Below are 26,366 nucleotides of genomic sequence, written 5' to 3'. Positions count from 1 at the left end.
GGTTTCAATGTTTCAAAAATATTTTGTGTATTAAAAATTAAAAATAGAGGTTAGAGGAACTAATTAGAAAATACAGCCAATTTTTGAAAATACCGCATACAATAAACTTCACAACTTTAATTCACATTTCTCTTGTTTCAGTTTGAAAAGTCATATGTGTACCCTACTTTAATTCCAATTTAATACCTACATGAAGAAAACTAAGCTTTTGTTTGATCTGCAATGGTATTGCTACTTTCTTTCAACATCTATTAGTATTGTAGGAGCATAGACCTCAGTTTTTGTCTTTAATTTGTATGAAATCCAAGGTTATGTTTACAAAATCACTTTTGCTATTTTTAAAAGTATACATTTAAATTATGTGCAAAAATTATCTGCAGTACTACAAGACAAGTCAAGGGATTTTAATTTAGGCTTCCAAGTGAAATATTCCCTAGATGTTCTCATTGAATTGTTGATCACAATACAGCTGAAAACAAATTATCAGAGGACCAAGGGCCCAATCTACATAAAATTGTCAAATACGTGATATTGTTATTAAAGCCTTTCAATGTCACCTTTCACAGTCCTATAGTCCCCTTACGGCTTTTCTTCCCTTCTCTGCTACCCACATTTTATCGATCTCAAACAAAATTGCTGTCAGTGTGAATTGGTTGGGCAAATACTTTTTCAGGTAAGTTGTAATGACAAAGAGTGGTGGGTTTTCCTTCCCCCCTCCATGGTTTTTCAGTTTTGGTTCTAACCCTTCATGTTTTAAAAGAGAACCACCCCTTAGCTTGAAGGACTTTTTTGCATCACAAGATGTATTTTGGAGAAGAAACTTCTTATTACCTCTCAAATCACAACATATGGGCAGCTACTATTTTCTCCTGTGCATGCAACTGGCCTGGAGGGCATACATGTCCAATGTGAAACCACACGTGCCCTCTGTCCAAGCTGGGTGCAGTGCCCTAAAGATTCTCAGAGTGCTGTAACAGATCAGGACAACGGAATTGGGTCTGGGCTTCTGTTCTTGTACTCTTTTGTTGAATTTACTCCCATAAAGCACCTTTTAGCATTTGGTTCAAGGTTGTGTACTCTTGCTCCTGCCACCTGTTTGTGTGGTTCTAATTACCTCCTTGACGTTGGCGTGCTTCTAACCACTTTCCCTTCTTATGGAATCCGCCAATGAGCCTGCTACTCATTTGAACCAGCTCTGTCTCGATAGCTCCCTATTCCTGGTCAGCCACGTCAGGGAACCTTTATCTCCACACACCTCTGTTTATCCCTTCCTCTTTCCCTACTCAGAGTAATTGATAGTGTACTTGCTCTTCTACTTGACACGGTTCAGTTTAGGAATAAGGATTTGGGTGGGATGGTTTGAAATTCATATTATAATTGCTTAAAATCTCCACCAATTTTTCTAATAAATGTGAGAGCCTGATTCTAGTATGTTACACAAACTTTAATGAACCAAAAATTGTTCATTACTTTTGCTTCTCTAATGTATTATAGATTTTTTTAAATGATAAGATCTTATTTATAGGAATTGTAAGAAATTAAAATATGAGTGTAGACAACCAATAATTTTTGACATCTACTGTTAGTCACATGTAATTATTTTACTAATCTTCATAATATTTCACCATTTAGTGAGCATTATTTCTGTTTTACACACAAGGGAAGAGTGCCTCATAAAGAGAGACAAAGTAACAAGTACGTCATAGACACAGAAATCTTACCCAAGGCCAAGTGCAAACTGTGTTGTTTCTGAATCTTAACATTTAGTTCAATTATTTTACTAGGAACTAAAGGTGTCCCATTATCTTATTTAGAGAAGTAGTCTCCCATTGTAATTAAGAACATGGAATTCAAAATTAGATTTCCTGGGTTCATATTCCTTTTCTGCGACTCACCAGCACTGAAGTTCTAAGCACATCACTTAACATCCCCAAGACTCAATTTTGTCATCTCTAAATTAGGGGTGATGCTGCTGAAGGTGATAATAGTTCCTTTCTTTCAGGATTGTGTTAAATGAGATAATCCATGTGATGCAGAGCATGATGACTGGTATAAAGTAAACGCAAAATAATAGTTCTTTCCTTAATTCAGACATTTTTGCTTTAAAAAAATTTTTTAAATAGTTTTCTTCTCGTTTGAATAAAAAAATAAGAAAGAGAAAAGGCTATATGTTTAAGGCAGGGATCTACATATTTCTGTGAGAAGGGATTGTGCTTCTTCATTTTCTTATAGTTGCCTCAATATGAAGATAGGAGGTACAGGTGACTATTGGTAAAATTCTTAAATAAAGCAAAGATGAAGGTCACTGTTATTAGGACAACAGTGGTAGGATTTTATTTCCCCTTTTCAAGGTATGACATACTACAGAGACTCCTGGAGAATTCTGCAGAAAGATGTGTGGTCGCTTTAAACAGTTTGGAGTCCCATGAGGCAAGACTTTAAGATCTACTAGTAGACTCTGAGACCTGGGGTTGGTTACAAATGAATGGCAAGTATTCGACCACATCTTACCCACCATTTTAAGCCCATAGCAGACATAATTAATCCAACACAGCATTCTCTCTTGTTCAATGTAAAGACTTGTTCTCAAGCTCAGTACAATGCTTAGTCACGATGAATGAATCAGTCAGCGCACAGGATGAAACCTATTTGTAGCCTTGGTAGATGGTGATTTTTTTTTAATAGTATTGGGACAAGAAATCTAAAGGAAAATGAATTAAAGTAGGAAAATATCCTAATGTGCTGCGATTAAAATTTAAAGATGAAATTGATTTAATAAGTTGAAAGGAAGTCTAAGTGTGTTCAACAGAAACACAGGTAGGTTCAAAACTCTGAAGCAGTAGGGAAGTTAGACACACATGAACACATAATTTAGAAACAAGGTAAGTTGTAGTACGTTGTGATTAATTAGTCTAGAAAGAAGTACTAAAAATTTCCAAGAGTGGGACAAGTAAGGCACTAAGGGGCATTCAAACATTATTCATTCAGCGAACATTTTTAGGTAAAGGCCTGTTTGGTAAATGAAATGGTGCTTCATTTTTATTTTTCAAATGCTAAAGAGACCTGAACTGCATGAAGTAGCATAACTTACTAAATTGGAGAATTAAGGTTCTTTCTGTGAAAATGCCTCCTTTTCAGACAGGGATAGTCCAGTACCAAGTTCTCCAATTTTATTCTCAACAGTTTTCATGCAATGCTTTTCAGAATTTCAATATAAAATATTTCACTTTTATTGAAATTCCCACATATACGTAGCTAATTATATATTTATATAATTAAATCTCCTTTAGGCTAAAAGGGCATTAGCTCCTCTGGAGTTTGCCTCTGTTACATTTGTGGAAACTAGTCAAATATCTAAATTAGAAAAAGAACTGTAGCCATATAAGTAAGATGTGGCCCTCAATATAGAAGATGGAAGTATTGTGTTACAACAACATGGCGAAAGAAATGCTTAATACAGGTCATTTATTCTATAAAAATGTAAAATACTCAGACTTGCACTCTATTCTCTAAACTTGCTGATACATTGCAACTTTGGATATTCTTTTATGTCTGATTCAGCAGTTTCAGAAACACTAAAATACTCAGCGTACAGCTGTGTTCCTATTTGCACAGACTCCTCATCTGCCAAAGCAAATACTGGTCTGCTCCCTGTAATTCTACCACGCCACCAGAATTTCTCCTGTATTTATGGGATGGGTGTGTTGATTGTACGTTAGAGTTCTGGTGTTTGGTTCTTGACTACATTGTACTTAAAGTTCATTCTATGTTTTTTTTGGTTAGAACTTGAAAGCAATGCCACTTTTAGATTTGGGAGGGTGCAAAGAAATATGGCAGGACAATTATATTATGGTTGTGTTATATACTCATTATATATCCTTGACTTGTACATATGTTTGAAGGACTCATCTTTTTTCTCAATTCCAAAATATGCCTTAAGAGACTCCATTTCAGATTTATACTACATTTATACCAGTGGGAAGTTACTGAACTTGAATTTTATTCACAGCATTTAAATGCATTTTCATGCTACTAGAGAAAAAAAAATATTTAGCAGAGAAGCTTGGAACGTGTCAGTAATAATATTGTTCTGGGAACATTGAGCTGTTAAGCAAAACTCTTAAAGAATAAATAATTTCATTTAAACATTGGTGAATTTAAAAGTGTAACAAACAGCAAAATATGAATGATTGAAATTGATCTCAAGAAAAGGTTAATAAATGTATTTTTATCTTTATGCCTCTGATTGCACATTCCCTTCCTCTCAACTTTATGTCTACTTACCGGCTGAATCTTCCATCAAAGATAACGATTGTAATAGTGATGGTCAAATTCATCATGCCCACACTGAATGTGTCATCTGCCTCCAAGTGAGTGTTAAAATCTCAAAATCTAAACCATCTCCTTTAATTTACCCTACATGCTTATAATACTAGTACTATACTTCTGTTATCATTTCTTTCTTTTGCTCAGTAGCTCTCTTTTTTCTACCACATGAATTCTAAAGCTGAAGAAATTAATTTCTGTTGTTTCTGAATATGAAACCTCTCTCTGCCCAGTCTGGCCAGTTCACTTATTGCCTCTTGAGTGAGTAAAGGTTCTTCAACTCTCCACTCTTTCCCTGGCCTCGTGCTCTTCACCTCTCTCTTCCATTTATTCCAAATCCTACTTTTTTTCAAGATCCAGTCTAACAATCTATGTCTTTGAACTGCATAATTCACTTTATATATATTTACTATGTCTTAATTTTTAACATTGCATTTCATTCTTTTTATTTATACTACTTTTTTCTGTTTTCTTAGTTTTCCTGGGAGAGGCTTAATGGATTTTGGTTTTTGTTTACATTCTATTCCATTCTCTCCCAGCTAAACTGCATTTTATGCATTTAATTTCTATTCCTATAATTATTATCCTAGATATTTTATACACCTATTAAAATGAAGTCTAAAATTAATATTTTAAATTCTTACCAACTAAAACAAACTTAAAATGTTTCACACTCAAAACCCTGTGTGTGTATATATTATATGTTATATATATTACATATTACATGACACATAGATTACAATATAACACATATAATGTTATATAATACCTAGAATATGTATATTATTATATAGTATAATAGAATATGTGTATGCATTATGTATTTTACATATACTTATATAATATAAAATATTTTATAAATATATATTTTTATATATTAAATATATGTATTTCATTGTCTTCTGTCTTGCAATGTTTCTAATGAGAAATCCAGTTCCATTCTTTGTTTCTCTTTATGTATTATGTCTTTTTAGTCTGGCTATCAAAGATTTTCATTTTTATATTTGGTTTTCAGAAGTTTAAATATGGTACACTTAGGTGTTTTGTTTTTCCTTTTTGGCATTTATCTTGCTTGGTGTTCTTTGAGGTTCTTGAATCAGTGCTTTTTGTATATTTTATTATTTTAGAGAAACAGTCATTATCACTTCACATGTTTCTTCTGTCCCATCCTCTCTCTACTTAATTTGTTTTACAACCCAATCTTCTTTTCCTAGTGTTGAAATCCAAACTACTTGGCTGCCCTGTAACCTCAGCTCCCTATTAGATTAAAGAAAAATTACTTCTGTTATGATATATGGGCCCTTTCTATGCGTATATTCAAGATGTTCTCTTTATTCAAATGTTTTTTATTCTCTTACATCCCTGTGTATGTTTTCTGTTCCATTTGTTCTGTTTTTAAATTCAGAAGCACCAAATATGTATATATTGAATCTCTGATTTCTTTATTCTTCCATTATCTATCATTGCCTTTATATATTCTAATAATTGTATTATCCTCCATTTCACTTTTGTGTGAGTACCTTTAACCTGTTCAATATTTCTCTGTTTTCAGTAATATTTACTCCATTACTTTTACTTCCAACTATGGCTTTCATTTCTAAATATTTTCATATTTATATTCCATTTCCTTTTTGAGCACTGATTAACTAGTTTTCTGTGTCCTATTAACATATACATTTTTTACTCATAATTTATTATTTATGTGGTTGGTTAATATAACTATCATACACTAATTTTATTGAAGTTCTGAAGTACTTTTTATTTAAGCTATGCCTCTATGTTGTTCTGTTCTTCTCTGCCTTTTGCTTGTGTTCCCTTTATTTTTTAGTTTTTCTTTTTAGTTTTCATGCTGGAACTTAATGGGGCCAGAAATTTGCTGATAAATAAAATGGTGAAAGAAAAGTAGCAAAGAAACAAGCTAGAATGATCTGTGGCTTTTATTTGGATTTATTTTCTTGATCTCTTTTTCAAGGTCCATTTTCACTTAGTTTTTGGCATCCATGAGATTGACATGCTGATAGTGACATCTAATAGTGAAGCTCTCCTTACTTGCCTATACTTTCCCCACTGACTTTTTAAGCCCTGATCATACAAATATTACAGCTCATTTCATTAAGTTCTATGATACCTCATCATGTAAATGCTCGTGCGTGCATGTGCGTGTGTGTATAAAAATTGAAAAGGATAGAAATTACATGGCTCAGTAGCTACCATTTAGTGACATTGTATTGTAGTTGGGGAAACGGACTCTAGAGTAAAGGATGCCAGAGTTAGACACCAATTCCAACTATCACCTTTGCTTGATTATACTCAACCATTCTATGTTTTCTTAACTCTAAGCCTATTTCATGGATGGTGTTTGCATTAAATGATATAATGCCCAGACAGCATTTAGTACGATGCCTGGCATAAAGCGTTCAATAAATGTTATTATTGTTATTAGTTTTGTTTTTATTATATGTTTTGCTTTTAACTACTAATTCTGTCTTCCTGATAAATTGGTGAAATCTTTACCTACAAGTTGCTAAAGTAAACATCTGCCTTGATCTCATCTGGATCATTTTTTCTCAGTCATCTTTTTCTGTGTCTCACAAATATTCTTCTGTAGCCAACACTTGAAACATTCTATTTTTGATAGATTGTATCTATCAGGATACTGGCAAGAAACAGATGAGATCCTCAAGGAGGATAATGGAGGATAATGAAGGAAAGCATTCTTATAAAAATAAGGGAAGGAGAGTAAGACAACAAATGGTGAAGCACTGAACCTGCATTTATCATCCTTAGGCCTGAAGGAAAAGAGGAACGCAGTTCTGGGAACCTGGGGAGATGTGGCTGTAGGAAAAAGCTACCCCCACAGGAATGCAGTGCCTCTAACCACAGCCTGGCAGGAAGGGGCTAGGGGAATAAGTACTCTGACCTCATTCTCTTCCTGATTTCCAACCCACTGCTGTGCTTCTCAGTGGCCAGACTATAACAAGTAGCTGGAGGACAAGGGAGCCTGTTGATGCAACCTGTGAATGTCAGCCTCTTGGGACAAAGAAATGTGCCAAGAAGGATGGAGACTAAATCTACTGGGGTAAAAGGAGAAAACCACGTACATCTGTTGCTTCCTTTGGGAATTTATTATATCAGGATGAATATTCTAACTGTAGAAAATTCTGTAGATAATTTGGACTTTAATTGAATAGCCTTTATCAACAAAATTTTTAGAGTTCTACCTTTTTATTAGCTACTATAAAGCTTTATGATTTGATAAACTCAAAATAAACAGAACTTTGTGGGCTGTTCTAGATTTTAAAGAAAAGAGAAAAAACTTGATTCAATGCTACCTTACTAAATCTTATTCTGTAGTTGCTTATGGTATTATTCCATGGTTCATCCCCCTTGCTAGCATTAATCATAGAACATTGTGTGAAAGCATAAAAAATAGTATACATCAGCATATTATATGTAGGGAATTAACAATTCAGATTAATAAGTGTGTAGGGTTTTAAAGAAGGAAAATCATTAACATGGTTGAGTGAGTGAATATATAAAGTAATTAGTGAGTAAATAATAAGTTAGAGTAGAATTATTCTGAAAATAAAAATCAACAACTTTCCAAATTGGTATTTAAAAATTGTAAACAATTTTTAGTTTGTCTCTCAAGTTGAGAGATGGGTGGCTTGATGTTGACCATCATTTCTAATGATTAGTTATTATTATTGTTTATTATTATGTATATCTCTCAAAAGGGCAACTTATTTATGTTCTACAATGGCAGGTTGATTTTCAGACTTTTAATTTGTTTTTCATCTACTTTTATGAAAGCAACTTGTGGATGGTTAAATTGACTTTAACAAAAGTGTCTGACAAATGGCTCTGGTCAGTATGTGCCTCCCATCTGCCAACAAACCAACAACATAAACTATTTCTAGCCCCTCCCATTTTTCTTGCAAACCTTTACCTTTACCCCATCTTTCCCTTATCACTAAATTTCTCCAAAAAGTGGTACCTTCTGCCATGTTTCCCCTTTTGCTATCCACATCTCATCCTGTTAAAGATAAACTTCATACTGTTTCATATTCATAATGTTTTTTGCTCATAATCAAATAGTTACAGAGTGGCAGTAAGAGATCTTACTTTACTCCAGCAGTTTTGCAACAGAAGAATGATTGTCAGACTAGATTGTGCAATTGTAAACCCATTCAATATCTTTATTATACAAAGATACATCTTTATATATTCATCCTCCCAACCTCTGTGTGGAAAATCGAGGATGAAGACTAATATACACTTCTTCTACGTCGGCATGATGTATTCCAACATATGATACCGGGAATGGTAGAAAACTGTGTATAAGTGGACACTTTGGTCAACATTGCTCAAGCAGTAGTTCACCATCATCAGAAGTGTCTGGATGCTGATGGTAACCACTGTGAGCACATCTTGTAATTGCCGAAGTCAAACATGACCTGTATTCATCTTTTGTTATTGGTATATATTGAGTATTGCAATTTTAATAGTTTTTTCCTTTCTTAAAATAGGTACACATTTTTTGGCATCCTCTGTATATATTTTATTGTTATGAATATATATCTTAAAAGTTAAAATAGCAGAATGAAAAAACAAGAGAAATTTTTGCCACAAGAGAAAAACAGTAATCTTGTTTCCAGATGCTAATGGGGATGTCCAAGATAGGACTCAACCTGGAGAAGCGGTGACTGGGTTCTTGTCTCAATACAAGAAAGAATTCAAGAGCGAGACAGATGCAGAAAAGCGAAAGTGATTTATTGAAAATTAAAGTACACGTTTGAGAGGAAAGTGCAGGGGAACTCAGAGAAAGAGTTGTACTGAGGAAGTCATGACAAAGGTATTCCCTCCCAAGGCTGGAGTTGGTGAGGTCTCATTGAAGTGATTCACTCCTCTCCTCCCTCTGGCAGGACCCTCTGTTTCCTGCTCTTCCTTTCTTATTTGGTTCCTCAGGAACTATCATGGCACCAGGTGCTGATGGGAATCCTAACAGCAATGCAAATGACATTATAATAACATTAAAATTAGCTAAAGGTCAGGTCCCGATCATAGGGATCAGCCTAGCTGGATGAAACTGGTTCTTGTTTTTCTCCAGGTGCTGGTACTGGATACAATCACTTGTTACTAGTGTATCCAGTGAGGCACCTCAGTTGTACCCTGGAGTAGTAGCCTTGTCAATTTCCTAGGCTACCTATCCTGCCACAGTCTGAAGCATCTAGCCATGCTGGTCATCTCCGTTTCTTAAATATAGCAAACAGATCCTATCTTAATGCATTTATATGATCTTTTGCTGGAGTTTTCTTCCTCTGGAAATTCTCATGGCTGGCTACCTTTTGTCATTTGGATCTCAGTTTAAACATCATTAGTATACTAAGTAAATAAGCCTAAGTAAACATTCTTTTAAAGGCAATTCGACAGCTTTAACATATCCTTCCCTAACCACTACTAAGCATATGTATGCATGCCTGCGGGTGCCTTTATCAACCGCGCAGAATTTAGAGAATCTTTCCAGAAACTCACTCTACCCTTCCTTATTTATAATTTTATAAATTGGGCAATAGCTTAAGTATCTTAACAATAGGGGAATGGCTAAATAAGTTATAGATTGGTCATGGTAGTATATGATACAATCATTAAAAGAGCTGTTTATAGAATTTTTAGTAACATGCATTAGATGCTTATCTCATAGTGATATTTAATTGAAAAAAACTGCATCAAGCAGAGATTGCATGTAAGACATATTATCAAATGAAAAAAATTTTGAAGAGAAATGAATGTTGTAAATATTAACAATGATTATATCAGTGTTTATTAGTAAAATGATTTTCTTTGTATTTTCTCTGTTTTCCCTTTCCTAGGAGTGGGAGGAAAAGCATGTGCTAGTTTTGTAAACTTGAAAATTAAATACTATATTCAAAATATAGAAGAGAAATGGACATGCTTGGATGATGGTGTAGCACAGTGTTTCTCAAACAAACATCTGGTTTGGTCTCAGGAGCCCTCTGCACTTTTATAATTATTGAGTACCCCAAATAACATTTAGTAGATTACACCTATTGGGGTTTGCCATTTTAGAAATTAAAACTGAGAAAAAATTAAGTTATTAATTCATGTAAAATAACAGTATTATACCTATTTTGTGTTAACATAATGTATTTTTATGAAAATAACTACATTGACCAAAACAAAAAATTAATGAGAAAAGTGGTATTATTTCATATTTTTGCATATTTCTTTAATGTCTGGCTGAATAGAATACAGCAGGAATCCCATATTTGTATTTGATTTCAATGTGTTGCCATATGTTGTTATGGTTAAAGCATATTAAAAAATCTGACCTTATATAAACATGCACTTGGAAAACGGAAATCCTCACAGACTCACCCTCACCCCCCAACTCGACCCCTCCCCTTGCCCCTCCCCCCCCATGCAAAATAAGATTTTGCGAGGAGTGGTTAGATCTTCCTTTGAAATAGAGGAAAAACTGCAACTCAGATCTGGATTTGAGTCTTGAGTGATTTACTTACTAGTTGTGTGATTTTTGCATGTCACTTAACCCCACGGAACTAAAAAGAATTTTCTATAAAATGAGGTTCGTATATTACTGTGCAGTTGAAAAAATTCAGTAGGATGTCGTTATGAAAGTCCTTTGCAGTATCAAAACAGAGAGTTGGGGCATAACACATGTCATTTTTGTATTTTCTCTATTTAATCAAATAAATATTTTATGATTGTTGTGTATGAAGCTCTCATAGTCAGAAATGGTAAAGGAATAATATCTTGATTCTGTACATTCTGTACTTTTAAAGTACAAACGGAAAGCCTATTTTTTTCCCAAGGTGATATCAGATTACCTCCCTCATTATTCTTTTCCATCCTTTCTCTCCAAACTCTTGCTTTCCTCTTAGCTCATCCCGTTAGATCAATGCTCTAGTTGGAAGTTCTTTCTGAGTTTAAGCAGTCTGAAAGGAACCGTGCCAAAACAAGGAATATTGTATTGCTCACTTGTCTTGTCCTGTCCTTTTACCCATTGAAAATACACTTTTAATAGCTAAAAATAACTTCAGGATCCCACACTGTTCATTCTTAAGCAAAGAATTGAATAGGGTTTTATTCAGTCTATTTGTGTTTAATCAACCCTTAAATGTAAAGATAATACTACAAATGATAGCTTATATTTCACTAATTTTTAGAATTTATAAAGATCATTCATGAATTGTTCCATGTAACAATACTTGGAAATCTGAAGGGACTTTCACTATCCCATTTTGCAAACCAATAATCGGGCTCTGATGATGTATGGGGCCCTCCTCAGGTCAAATGATTGATTAGTCAGAGGTTATTTGCCATAGCCCATGACTGCCCGAGATAATATTCTGTATAACAGTCCTTTCAGAAACATCACCCTTCAAGTTCTTAATGACACAAAATGAGTTTTTGGTAGTTTCCTTTTTTTTAAAACCTAAAATTACTTTGATGATACTAGCTATTCCCTTTCTTCAGGACTTAGAATTTGGAACTGTACTTATCTTTCTAAATACTTTATAGGGCTAGTAACACTACAGACTTAGATAAAAGAGGGACCTACAAAGGTGTGTTTTCTACTTCTCTCTGCTATGTTGACTCAGGCTGCTGAAAAACCACTTTAGAGTCAGCTTAGGAAATGAGATGAGCTTGCTATGTGAAAAACAGAATTCGAATCTATGTATGGTTACTGATTCATGCACATTTTTTCTTGAGCTATGTTTTCTTTTGGAAGCAAAGATGTGGGTGTGGTTCTACAAAAAACAAACAAACAAAAACCCATGCAGAGTATTAAAAATGATTTTTTAAAAAATTTTCTTTGCTACAAGAGTAAAGATACGGAGATATTGATGTCTTTTTGTGCCTCTCTGATGACAGCATTCTGGAGAATCCAGTTCAGTAGTGTATTAGTTTGATGAAATCATAAAAAATATCATAGTACCCTGAAAGATAGTAATTAACCTAGATAACATCTTGAAATACTGACTAAACTATTAAAAGATGAAGGTGTTGTTAAGGTTGGGCTTTCTGGCAGTTGGCTTTGAAATATTTCCTAGCTCTGCTTCCCATCTCCTTTATTATAACTACTTCATGCTTTTAAAAATATTGCCCCCCCCCCTCCTTTGTGGTGTTGAGTATCCTAAGATTTAACTCTGCTGGGCTCCTAACGATTTGTTTATGTCACTTGAATGTTTCCTTTGTGTCTTCCCTAACCTCCCTTCAGCCATTCTTTGTTGAAATGTTATCCATTCTTTGAAGCTCTGCCTAAATTCCACCACATCCAAACTTTTCAGATTCCTTGTGATCCTGTCTTTTTACCCTACCCTGTTCTTCCATTGTTCTGAGTACTTGTAGAACAGAACTCATTCCAGTATTATGTGGATTATAGATATCAGTGCTTGTGTCTATTACCACCAAGCTAGGTAAGCCCGTGGAGGGCCAGGACTATGTGCTATATATATTTGCACCCTTAAAATTACCTCTCAACAAGTGTTAATTTTGAAACCAAAGCCCCCTCTTCCTTAACTAGTAGGAACGACACATTAGCATGAGCAAGGCACGTTTGAAATGAGGGTGTGGTGGCTGATGCTCACGCCTTAGGACCCCAGTGACTTATAATTCTTCCCGTTATTGATGATTTCCATGTCCTAAACAAATGAAATAATTTAGAGAGTTTTTCACAGAGTGATAACAATTGAGCAGAATCTAGAATAAATTTAGTAAATGAAGTACATGGTGACTTCTGAAGCGCACTCATGGGCCTTAGAGATTGACTGCAAGACGTGAATTATAAATAAATGTGTATAAATTTAACTTTTGTTAGGTTGACAGGGAGAAAAATTGCCGAATGTTCTAACTGTCCCTTGATTGTTTTAGCTATGTATTATAGTCATAGAAAAGAGATTTCAGCTGTTCCGGGAACAATTTTCCAGATTCCTCTCATTCCAAAGTCGTGGAAGTGGAGATGATGCTGAAAGGGAAGACAAGGCACATTTTATAAAAGCTCATCCAATAATATCTTATGATTGTAATTATTCCAGAGAAAACAAAAGTAAGCCTCTGTAAAGCAAGAAAATGAAATCCATGTGTTCTTTCAAATCTCATGAGGTATCACTCACATACTTAAAAAAAAATTTAAATGAAAATAATACATTTTCTAACTGGGGAAACCTGTGTTAGTATTTCATATGTAGTAGGAATAATAACTCATTTTTTTTTGTAGTCACTTACTAAAAAAAATGATGGGAGAATTTGATTTTCTTATACTTGGGTGTCAAAGAGGGCTCGGATTTATGTGGATGCAATCGCTTAAGAACATACTCAAAATCAAGTTTATGAACTTGTTCACTAACTCTTTTTGTATGTGTAGATGTTTTTGTGGATAGATATCTACATGTTTTAATTAATTAGTTATTAAGGCAATATGAGCTAAATATACCGGATGCTCCTGATTTCTAAGCAATATAATCAATGAACTACTGGGCGCTTGTGGTGTTTAGAACATTGAAAAACTTGGCTACAGAATGACTCATTTTAATACTTAATTAAGACTTCAACGACTGTGCCAGAGCTTATCTTTGTCCATATTTGTATGTTTATACCAAAGTGAACTCACTGATTACTTGAAGGTATTTAAAAATTATAATCCAAATGCATCATAGTTTTCAGTCAATAATGTCTTGTTAGCTTAATGATTATTACAGTGCTTATAAAGAATTGTGACAGTAGGGCTTGTGAGCAGAAGTATCTGCTTCTTAGCATTACGATTTGACCACAGCTGGCCATTTTCCATTTGATATACCTGCATTTGGGAGGGAGCGATAGGGATGAATCTTTTTATTACTCATTATCTAAAAAGGTATTTAAAAATTGGTATCAAATACTTCTGACATACTTATAACTGGTGTAATTATTTTTATTCAAACACTGGACACGAATATGAAATGTAAAACAGAACTACAATACAAATGACACTTAAAATGACAGGTTTATATAAAATGTTATCCTTTTTTAAGGGCCAGTTTACAAAAACTTCTTGCATTTCCTTTCAAAGGCAGAGAATTCCACAGCTCTGCAAAGTAGAACCAAAGTTACTAAGGGACTGAGGGAGTAGTTTGCCACAATGCACAGGTAAATTTAAAATAATAAATGAAATACTGATGGACTTGTGAAATGTGATAAAATACGTCCTATTGATTTTTCTTGCCCTCTACTGGCCTCTCCATCCCAAGAACACATTTCCCAGACGTCTGGCCGCCACATAATTGTCAACTGAACCATGGAAGAACCCAGAGTCTGATGGGCTGAATGACTTCTTGAAACAGCTTGAGAGTCTTAGACCCTTAATTTTTTGCAAAGCAGTGTATGGCGTACAGGAAGCTCATTTGGTATAAACGGCCTTTGGTGTCATTGAGTTTTTGGACAATTTCCCCTTTGTAGTTTGTACCTAGTGCTGCCATCTAAAAACTTTCCCTCTGGGGAAGCACTGACTCATGGACTCTCATTTTAGCTACAGAAAGTTGTCTATTCCAATACAAACAGTCATCCTTGTTTCAGGATTTATTAGGCTTAATAAATAAATAATAGAATAATGGCTAAAAATGAGAGAATAAAAAGCCATGTAAACATAGAAATTAAAACAAAAAGGGAATGACTGCTGATACATGCAACAGGATGGATAAATCGCAGAAGCAGACACAAAAGGCTACATATTGTGTGATTCCATTTATATAACACTCTAGAAAAGGAAAGGTATAGGAATGGAAATTAGATCAATGGTACCAGGGGTTGAGATGGAGAAGATTGACTCCAAATGGAGGAACTTTGGGGGTGAAGAAAATATTTTCTAGATTGTGATGATGGTCACATGATTGTGTACATTTGTCAAAACTCAGAAGAACTGTATGCCCTAAACAGGTGAATTTTGATCTATTTAAAACATGCCTTACCAAATACAACATAAAAGAAAAAAAAATAACAGAATGAGGAAATGAGTGGAGTATATAGTGGTAGATAAGTAAACTTCCTTCTAGTTTCCTTGGGTTTGGTCTCTAAGTGAATTTTAATAATCAAGTTTTAAATTGATGACTAATTATATATTTTTTAGAAGGAGCACTAACACAGGTACTTATTTTTATTTAATCAGCAACTTATATAATATTACCTTTATGATAGGCATTGTCTTAGGAGCTTCACACGTGTAATCCTCATAACAACCCACTGGGGTAGGTAATATTTTTATTCTCATTTTGCAGATGAGATCAGTAAGCTGCAGAGAAGACATGCAATTGTTTCATGGTCAACTAACTGGTAAGTGGTGGGTGGGATCAGGATTTGAATTCTGTTAGTCTGGCTTTAGAGTTTGTGCTCATAACCACTATAGTTCTGCAGACTTTATTATTATTATTGCTTTTTTTCCAGCTTTATTGAACTATAGTTGATAAATAAAATTGTATATATTTAAGGTGTACAATGTGATGATTTGATATATGTATACATTATGAAATGATAACTATAATCCAGTTAATTAACACATCCATCACCTCATGTAGTTACCATTTATTTTCTGTGGTGGGAACACTTAAAACTTACATTCTTAGCATAGTTTAAGTATACAATACATTATTATTAACTGTAGTCACCATGCTGTACATTACATCCCCAGTCTGCAGTCTCTTTTGATGCTACCTTCCTAGTTAGTAAAATTTGAATTATAGTTTAATTATCATGAGTTACAGCAGATAGAGTGCTAGGACTGGGAAACCTATATTTGAGACTGTTGTTTGCATTTTTTAGAAGCTAAAAAGTCATTTAATCTTTCTGAATCCCAATATTAAATGGGAATGATCATCCTGCTCACATTATTTTACTGCGTTTTTGTGAGTCTCAGAGTATGTGTGCACTCAAACAGTATGTAAAGAGTAAGGTGCGTAGGGCGCTACACGATTCATTATTTATCAGATCATTTATGATTTTGGCTCATGGGACTCCTCATGACTTCTAAATGTGAGTGTTGATTGCTTTAGGCAAAAATATAATATTTTAAAATGTAAAATTGGAAACTCTTCTCAAAATATGACATGCTAAAATATAAATATCCAGATTAAAATGAAAGTTTATATTTTAAGAAGTTAAGAATTTATGATATGAAAAAGGAAATATTTCTCATTATGCCTAAATATAAAAATGTATATTTTTAGCACACATATTTAGATAGAGGTAACCTGTATTTGTAAAGTTTAAATGTAGATAGCTTTATAATTAAATTAATTGGTTCATATATTTCTTTGCTTGAAAAGATATTACATGAAAGACATTTTGAGGGATTTTCCCAGTATTGTCATTTATTGTAAAAAAAAAAAATCAGTGAAGTTTAACTTAAGGAAATAAACATCATATAATTTCTTTGAACCTCAACTCCATGCTAAGAAAAAAAACTGTGCAGCTAGAGTTCCAAACTTGGATCTAGTCATTACTTGACATATGACATCATGAACGTTATTTAGCTCTTGTGAGCCTCGATTTCCTTTCTTCATCTGTTAAATAGGGAAATTAATAGCACCTATCTCTTAGCATTGATTTGGGGATTATGTTAATTAATATGTATAAAGTGCTTACATAGCATTTGACATATAGTAAGTACTTAATGTATTCTAGCCATTATGATGATGATGATGATTTTCACAATGGCTTTTGGCCAGAGTATAGTCACAACATGCAGTATTTTTCTGTTCAAAAATTATGGGTATGCTGTATGTGCAGAGATGCACCTACCTCAGTTCTGTGCCCTTCTACTCTATTACCAGTTTCTCTTCCTTGCTTAGATATTTCTTTCACTAGGACCATCATTTCCCTAACCCTCTGGGGTTGACAGAATCATTTTTATTTATGCTCATTGCCACTTCTCTCATGGCCATTCATTCATCAACTTCTACTGATTCTTTAACCAAACTATATGTGTTCAACAAATAACTTTTGGGCAAATATAAGTAACAAAACTGTGTCTATCAGGTAGGTTTCAGTGTGTTAAGGGAAACACATGTAAACATAGGGTGATGTTAGAGTGGGCTGTACAGAACATGGTGGTCAGTTCCACGAAGGAGCAGGCTGTTCGTCAGTGTGGCAACACTTGATCTGTGTCGGCTCTGTCATCCACTTAGTTGGCAGAGGTGTCCTCCTCTGTTTCTCCCTTGATCTAATTTCTCTGAATTAATTAACAATTTTATTTCCAAAATATAACCTGAATTTGTCTGCTGCTGTCTATTTCCAAAGCACTTCCCTAGTCCAAGCCACCATTGTCTCTCAGACTAAAAGTGCTTCTTAGTTGGTATCCTCACTTCCATCTTTGCCTTGCTATATTTTTCAGAAGCCTTTCAGATTAAAAAAAAAATCAGTAAATAATTAGGGCATGTCATTCCTCTGTTTAAAAGCTTTTCATTGGATTCTCATTGCTTGTTCAAAAAGAAAAGAAAAAATCCAAACTCCTTCCCATGACCTCTTAGACTTTAATGACAGGCCTTGCCTCCAAATTTATATCATGTTAGGGCAGCCATAACGGCTTTCTTTCTAGTCTTGCACACTTAAAGTTTATTCCTACCTTTGGTAGGAGGAAGAATGGTCTTGTAAAGATATCTATGTCCTAATTCTCCAAAGCTGTGAATATGTTACCTTACATGTCAAAAAGGACTTTGCAGATGTGATTAAGGATCTTTAGATGGGGGAAATTATCCTGGATTATTCAGGTAGACCCAGTGCAGTCACATTTGTCTTTAAGAGTGGGAAACCTCGTCCTGGCTGTGGTCAGAGAAAGAAATATGACTACAAAAGTAGTGTCAGAGAATGCTATGTTGTTGGCTTTGAAGATGGAGGAAGTGGCTGATCTCTAGACAAGGAAACGGACTCTCCCCTAGAACCTCTGAAAAAGAATGCAGGCCTGTGACATCTTAATTTTAGCCCAGGTGACCTGCAGAACTGTAAGTTAATAATACATTTGTATTACTTTAAGCCACTCTAAGAATGTGGTCATTTTTTTTTTTTTTTTGGTTATCAAATGATTTTTAATTGAAATACTCTCTTTTGTAGTTCTTAACTAGCTGGGCCTTCCACTATACCACTGTTGATGTCATGAGGGTGGTGGCCAGCAACATTGCAGCCCACAGACTGGGCAGTTCCCAAGATCTTTCTAATGGTTCCAGAGACTTCTCTAGCTAAAGTTCAGTTAGGCGTCTGTCCGGCAATGTTGGCAATCTCATCAAAAGTGATATTTTCATTGTGATTAATGCTTTTTTGTTTGTTTGTTTTGTTTGTTTGCTTGCTTCTTTCTGTCTTCTGGTGGTTCTTTGAGGGCTTTGTTGATCAGAGCAGAGGCAGAAGGTGCCACCTCAATCTGGGCCTGTCTGTTCTGAATGGTCAGTTTCACTGTCATCCTCAGATCCTTTCAGTCACCAGCTGCCTTAGCAATGTCATCACCAACCTTTTTTGGAAACAGACCCAGGGGATCAATCATGGGGCCAAGGAAGACATGGCACCAACTTCCCCACTTGTGCATCTCAGTATGCGACTTTGATCTTGTTGGGGTCAAACTTCTGTGGCATGATGCTGGTGGCTGATGTCCGATGAACCTGGGTTCTGGGCAACCAAAGGAAGTTGTGTCTTGGTCTCCTCCCAGCAGAAAGCCGAAAGTCCAGAAGACCCTTCAACTACTCCAGATATCAAGTTTTTGGTCATTTTTATGGCAACTATAGAAAATTAATACACCATTCCAGGCCACTCATACCTGATGTTTGTTCCTTCTGCTTGGAATGCCATTCCCGCCCCCTCCCNCCACCCCCCAGGTTTCCAGGGATAGATCCTTTTCAAATTTTAGGTCTCAGATTCACTATTACCTTCTTAAATGGGTCTACCCTGATGGCCCTATCTGTATGTAGCACCCTTCCCAGCACCAAGTTATGAGCAACTCTAAAACAGCACACTCTTTATTTCCTTCATCACGTATAACTGTCTGGAATTACCTTGTTTGCTCACTTAATTATTGCTCTTTGTCCACTCAAGGTGGTAAGCATCATAGCATCAGGGATCTTGTCCGTGTTGTTCACAGCTATATCCTTAGTGTCTTGAGTAGAATTTGGCAAATAGTAGATACTCAACAGATATTTGTTGAATGAGGAAATGAATTTAACCAGGGGGATGGTTATATCAGGAAAAGGTCAGAGCCAGAGCAAAATTCTGAGGTGTGAAACTGCTTATGTGCCCAGGAGAATCTATTTCCAATGGCTGAAGCCAAAAGAAGAAAGCAAAAGGAGATGGGAACCAAGATGTAGGAATTATTCTCTTCTTCATTATTATTACTATTTCAAAATATGTTACTATATCTTGTAAGTGCTTGGGAGTTAATTTAGTTTTTTAAGAAAGGGGAAGTAATTGAGCGACAAATACACAACAAAATCAAGAAGACTATGTGACCAATTGGATGTGGGTTGAGGGAGAAGGAAGAATGTTCTCCTCCCTTTGGGCCAAGGATAATGGGGGTCATATTAATTGGTATAAATGGAAGATAATGGTTTCATTTTCGACTCTGAGTTTCATTTCAATGCAGGCACTTAGAAATACAGGAGTGTAGCAGGAGAGAAGCCCTGACAGGAAGTCATTAGCATGTAAATAGAAACAGTGTCAGGCTATCTAATAGTATAGCCCAAGACCAGGGCAAGGAGGGGCAAAAGCTGATACTACAATAGTGGTGAGTGCAATAACTTTCTGAGAGGAATTAGCAAAAGAAATTTTACCAGAAAAGCAAGGGGTGTAAGAGGACGATGGGAGACCAGGAAGCCTTGGGAGGAAAGAGTTTCAGCAAGAAGGGAGTAGTTTGAGTATCAAACACTATACGGGGTGAAAGCAAGATCTTTGGATTTATCAACAAAGGGGTGTTGTTGTCTTTTGCAGGGCTGGTGATGATATCCTGACTCTCAGGGTGAAGGATAACTGGGAGGTGAAGGAGTAGAAGGAAAAAATACTAGAAGATATGGAGGTAAGGAAAACCTGTTTTGTTTGTCTCTTTTTTGAGGAAAGAGAGGGGACTGAAAGAGTAGTGTCCTGAAGGAGATGTAGAGGGAAGTGACAGAGAGTACAGAGGGATATAATATTGTATATCAACTGTACTATCATTTAAAAAAAAAACAACAAAAAACAAAACGTGCAGAGGAAAGGATCAACCCTGAAGGGCACCAGGGCCCCTTTTCCTCTGAAGTTGGAAGTATTGGGGTTAGGGAATCTAAGAGTTCAGGAAGCAGTGAGACCACTTACTTTGTAGTTAGACATCTCTGAAATAGAACCATAAATCTACCACTTATTAGCTGAGCAAACTTGAGCAAGTAAACTGCTTTGAACCACATATAATTCCTTATATATGACTTGAGAAAAATACTAAATATCTTTGCAGGTTGCTATGAAACATAGAACTGGTGAAAATTCACCCATTAGGCACATAGTATTACATGAACACTTGGGATGGGCTTCGTTGGAATTGCTACAGATTTCTGAGCTCCACACTCAAGTACTGAGGCCTAGAATCAGTTCTTCAAGGACTAAGAAATGGTCAAGTTCTCTATTCTGAATTCAGCCATGTCTGTTAGGCAGACACACCTGGTCAATATCTGTATTCCAAATTGAATGTACAATAGTATCCTACAGCCAAACATAGAGGAAAAGCCCAAGTAGCAAAGCTCGCAAGGACATGAGAGAACAATTTATTTCAGCTTTCCTACAAATGTTTGCTACCCTCCTGTCATACCATGAGTTTTTGGTAGCCGGGAAGCAGACCCTGAAACTGGAGGGGATTGTGAGAGGTTGCGCTGTGATTTTAATCTTTCTTATAAAAGCTCTGTTCAAGGTTAAATTTAAAATAGCTGTATTGATAAGCTAATGATAGCTGTTTTAGTAACAGATACTGATACTGGTCAAGCAAGCACTGAGCATTTATGCACACTGATTCTGCTACAAGTCCTGTGATCTTAGTTTTGTATCCTCAGCATCTAGAACATTTTCTGAGAGGTGCAGATTCTCCATAAATGCCCTTTGTCTCTGCACTTCTATTAAGATTCCACACAAGATACCTGAAAATTGTGCTATCCCTTTGGTATTGGGGTGTTTATGTCTGGCGTGCTAGAGAATAAATTTTTTTACCTGCATTAATTTTCCTGATGTTCTTTCTGAATATTTAGCTAGGTGTTTTCAAATGCTGGTCTTTCAAGCATTCTAGAAAAAATTAGTTGAAGGGCAATTTTTGATCCTTACTTAGTCTATTCATTTTAATGGGAGCAGGCCACCCCTGGGGAACAGTGTGGTGGTGACAGAAGTAATTGAAATGAGACATGTCTAGGTGAAAATGAGAGGCATGGTTTTAGAGCTGCTTACTTGGAAAGCTGATCTCTTCTGGAATACTTCTCCAGAGATACTAGTTCCAAAGCTAAAATTAAAAACTTCTTGGATTTCTTCTATTAAGGAAAGTTGTAATAATGCATTACTTACCTAATCTCACACTACACTCTCTTCTTTTCTCTGAATTTCCACTAGGCTTAATACACCTCACAATATATGCTTGGGCGTATATTTCTTTGTTTCATGCTTATTTTCTTAGTGTCTACATGTGTTCCTTGAAGGCAGTGGGCATGGCTTTCACTTTGGTGTTATGCTCTTCCTCGCAGTGCAGAGTGCCTGCTCATTGCTGAGTAACTATCAACAGTCGACTCACCTGTATTGTAGAGAGCAGCAATTCTGATTCTAGGTGGACTCAAGGTAGCAAATGTATTAGATTATATAGAATGCTCTGAGGTCAGTAAGATCTTGGCAAGCATGAATATGGGACAAAAGTTCATGGACATTGCTCTTAAATGGCATGTGCAACTGGGACTACCATATTCCCTGAAAAGCTGGTTTAGGGATAATAACACCACCATCTACTTTTATGTAGCTCTTTGCAATTTGGAACTTGGTTAATAATATATTACTCATTTTAGTGTCACTAAAACCTGTACACTGGTCAGGGCAAAGCCCTTTACTCAGATGAGAAAATTGGAGTGCACAGAGATAAAGGACTTGGTGTTTACAAAATTGGTGAGTGGCCGAGCTAATGTTTGAAGCAAAGCTTTCTGCATCCAAAGGCAGTGTACTTCCTGTTCCTTTACACTAGCAGAGTAGGCGATTTCCTACATAATAAAGCTCTCTGGGACCTGAAGATGTGTCCCCCTAAACAAGAGAGATGGAGAGATAAGGAGAGGATCTTAACTTCAAGTATGATGCATTACACATTTGTCTAAAACAGTTTCTTCAGCAGGACTTTACCAGGTCACACTTTTAATAGTTTCCTTCCAGAAACCTGGGAAAAGAAACAGGATCTGGCAGGGGAACAGGGATACTTCCTCTTTAGTCAAAAGAAAGGGTTAAAATTTGATCCTTTGAGAGTGTAAGGTGGACAAGAGTCGTGAGTTTCCTAGATGCCAAAAACAAGGCTGAAAGGCTGTATTTCTTTCCTAATGTCTTTTTCAGCTTATAGGGAAAAAGTTAAGGGGTGTGTGTCTGGGGGAAAGGTTAGGGCGGGGAGAATAAAGACTCCCTCTCACAGGCTTTTGAAATGAAATAAAAAAAGAGCAATAAATGTTTGTTTCTGTGATGAAGCTCCATTTATGTTTAAAACATAAATGAAACAGGGACAGTTGAAGGCACAGAGGCGTGTGTTCTGATTTGGTTGTTTACCATCAATCAGACCGTTGCTTGGCAGACACTGGATGGTTATGAGCCTGAACAAGCTGAAAAGGGGCAGGAAAAGAAGTGGAGGCAGCATTCTTCCTATTTAAAGCTGCATCGCTTGAAAAAAGTTTTCGCAGTCTGTGCTGGAGCTGGTGCTGAAAAAGGGGGTTTGCAGAGGCTGCCCTGGGGCTGGTGCTGAAAGAGCCCGCAGTTGACTTCATGGTGCTACAATAACCTTAGAATCTACTTTTCACTCCCAAGAGGACCCACATGTCTAATATTTAGACATGATGGCAAACTGGGTGGAAGCAAGACCTCTCCTCATTCTTACTGTTTTATTAGTGCAATTTGTCTCAATAAAAGCCCAGGAAGAAGACGAGAATGGTGAGTTTGCCGTTTGCTTTGCCTGTGGTGTTTATCACTAGGTTTGGGGAATAGGTGGAATGTTAAGCCGCAGGAAGAGCGTGAAGAGGAGGTTCTGGTTTGAAGTTGAGAAGGGGGCTGACAGCACCTGGAAACGGCTTGGAAGACAATAGGGATGTTTGTGAGTCCGCAGCTTCTCCTCGATCTGCCTTGGGAAGAGTACACTACGGAGTATTTCTGGGAAAACCTAGGACAAGTCCTTTTGCCTGAGTGTGGAGAGTGGGACGTTTAAAAGACAAGAAGAATGCTTAAAACGGAGCCCTTAAAGGCGCTTTCAGTTAGAGGAGTTCTGTTCTGTGGGCTGGTTTTTCAGAGCGAGGAAAAGTCGCAGCAGAAGCTGGGAAGGGTGGAGTCTTTTTTTTTTTTTGTACGGAACTTCAGCTGCTTCATAAAATTCTTTGTTTAGAAAAACCTCTGTAGCCAGCCTGATAACTGATTTTTCTTTGTCTTTGGCTCCTTAATTCTTTTTTCTTTACAGACTTTCACTTCTTTCCCATTTGCATTTGTGATCTTAAAATCGCTTTTGCTTCCTGAGAGACAGCCTCCTTTATTTCTCCATGGACAGAGGCTGATTGGAGCCAGATTTCTTAAACAGTGGTATTTTCCCACCCTACTGACTTGATTATCAGGACAGTGATGGTTGCCTGTTGGATGGTGAAGGCAGGAAATCGGCGTGCCTTATATGTAATTTATTTATCACTGAGTATATGTATGGACATTATCCTTTAGATGCAAGTTTCTTTTCATTTAAGACAAATCTGCCTGGTTACCAATTTTTTTTTTCCTTTGCAATTTGCATATGTTAGGGTTGGGCGATACTGTATGATTAAGCAAAAATGCATGGCTGTTAATAGAATATAAGAAAACATTTAAATTGATTCCACTGATTATTAAATTTTTCCTCTCCAGGGCTGGTAGTTAAAAAACATACTCTTTTATAATAGGTCATTATAGATTTTCATAACTATTTAACATCAAGCTTGAGCTTTTAAAACTTAGCACATTTATTAAACTTTTCTGTTACTGTTTTAACATATTTGTGTGTGTGTGTGTGTGTGTGTGTGTGTGTGTGTGTTTTAATACCTGCTTCTCTGTAGTTTTGCTCTGATGATGTTTATAAAATTAACATAGAGACCACAAGTTCTAAAACACATTTAAAGAGTGAAAATAAAAATTTGGATGAATACCCAACAGTCTGTCCAGAGTCCCATAGAGGGGGCACTTTCTAAAATCTTGGAACTCTTTATGTTACTTTTTGTTTTAAAAATCAAGCAATTTATAAAAGTTAAAACTATCGAGTTTCCTTGTAATGGTGAGAAAAACATTCATTGTTTGGAAGGGTGGGGAAGATAACTGAATAGGAAGAAGAAGTCAGGGAAGGGGGGAAATACAGAAAATTACTACACAAATAGAAATTCTGATTATAAAAGGAACAGTTGACTCCCCTCCCCCACCAAATAACCAACTTTAATTTAAAACTTAATACAACTTTCCTTGTTAATATATTTTAAAATAAATAATTTTTATAAAGTATGAAAATACTTGAACATTTGACTAAACTAAAGGTATGTTTCATAAGGTTATGGAATAGGCTATATGTTAAAAGATTGTCTTCAATAGTTGTAATTATTCTGTAGGTGTTCCTGAAAAATGGGCAGAGCTTAATTTTTCTCAGTACTAATTTACATAAATGTTAGGAATGTGATGCTTGGTGCAAAAATGTCCCCGACTCCATATCAAGCCCTCTTCCCTCAATGTAACTAACCAGCACAGAAACTGGAACTCCAAATATCATATTTTACAGAAAAAGAGCAGTTGCTTGCACACATATTGCAAAAAATAAATTCCTCTATTTACTCAATAAAACTAAGAATACATGTGATAAATTTCAATAGCAAAAAAAAGTAGCTATGCCCCTAATTAAAGGTAATCCAGGAAAGAATTTCAGAATCTAGAGCTACATAACTTGTAGTGCACTGATCATACATAGTTTGGTTTAATTTATAGTATATGGATACTTGTCAATACTTTATTTCCCTGTTCAGTCTTGTCAGAACTTAATAATAACAGTGTCAGGATTTTGAGTTCCATGTGATTTTAGGTTTGAGGAAGAGTAAAGTTAGGTAGATGCTTTAAAGTAAAGAGGTATCTAAGGCATACTTGCAAAACAAGTACTCCCCCCCGCCCCCCCGCCACCAACTTTAGCTATAACTAAGTCAGACAATATTGACTTTGTGTACAAATATGTCCTCTTGAAAATGTAGAGGCCTGTTATCACATGTAAGTACATATTTACAAAGTTTTCTTTTTTCTTTTTAAGACTTCAAGGTATTTTTTTCTCTCTATTTGACTGTGGTTATTTACTGGGAATGCAAAACATAAGTATAGTGCTTGCCTGATATAAATACTTATGAATAATGAGATTAAAGGAAGTAAATAAAGTTTTAGGCCTTTTACTCCAAAATCGTTACTACTTCTCAGTACATTTTAAGAACTGAATTGATTGTTTAAATTTGTAGGAACTGAAAGGAGAAAGTTTGGGAGTTGGGCTAACTTTAGATGAAACTGTTAAGTAACAAAAATCAGCATTGATGACAAAATCGCTTTTCATGAGTTTTGTGTGTGTGTGTGTGTTTGAGGTAGGGGGTGCTTTGAAAGGCTCCATTTGTTTTTTTGTAGGAGAAAATACTAGACCATTTATAGTAATTTTTATATTCCTAAATAAAGGTCTAACACCTAATGAGTTATATACGTTATTGTTATTAGAAGTGGACATACTTAACATTAGAAAATAGTCTTTGTTGTCAATCATGGATTCAATAACAGGAGCAATGGAG

At 35.7% G+C, this 26,366-nt stretch overlaps 1 protein-coding gene and 1 pseudogene across 1 annotated transcript in view; one reads left to right on the top strand and one right to left on the bottom strand.

The window, feature by feature from the left end:
* Positions 1-18,450: 18,450 nt before the first annotated feature.
* LOC109377363 (60S ribosomal protein L12 pseudogene) lies at positions 18,451-19,037 on the bottom strand (annotated as a pseudogene).
* A 4,005-nt stretch (positions 19,038-23,042) lies between these two features.
* The window catches only part of COL5A2 (collagen type V alpha 2 chain), a 149,546-nt gene continuing 146,222 nt past the window's right edge, over positions 23,043-26,366 (top strand). Inside the window, exon 1 of the mRNA XM_019633699.1 lies at positions 23,043-23,490. Within this exon, the coding sequence (XP_019489244.1) occupies positions 23,394-23,490 (97 nt within the window). The 5' untranslated portion in view covers positions 23,043-23,393. The remainder of the gene's footprint in view (positions 23,491-26,366) is intronic.

The sequence above is a fragment of the Hipposideros armiger genome, unplaced genomic scaffold (assembly GCF_001890085.2).
Source record: "Hipposideros armiger isolate ML-2016 unplaced genomic scaffold, ASM189008v1 scaffold_1376, whole genome shotgun sequence".
Lineage (NCBI taxonomy): Eukaryota > Metazoa > Chordata > Mammalia > Chiroptera > Hipposideridae > Hipposideros > Hipposideros armiger.
This window is presented reverse-complemented; position numbering and strand designations above follow the sequence as displayed.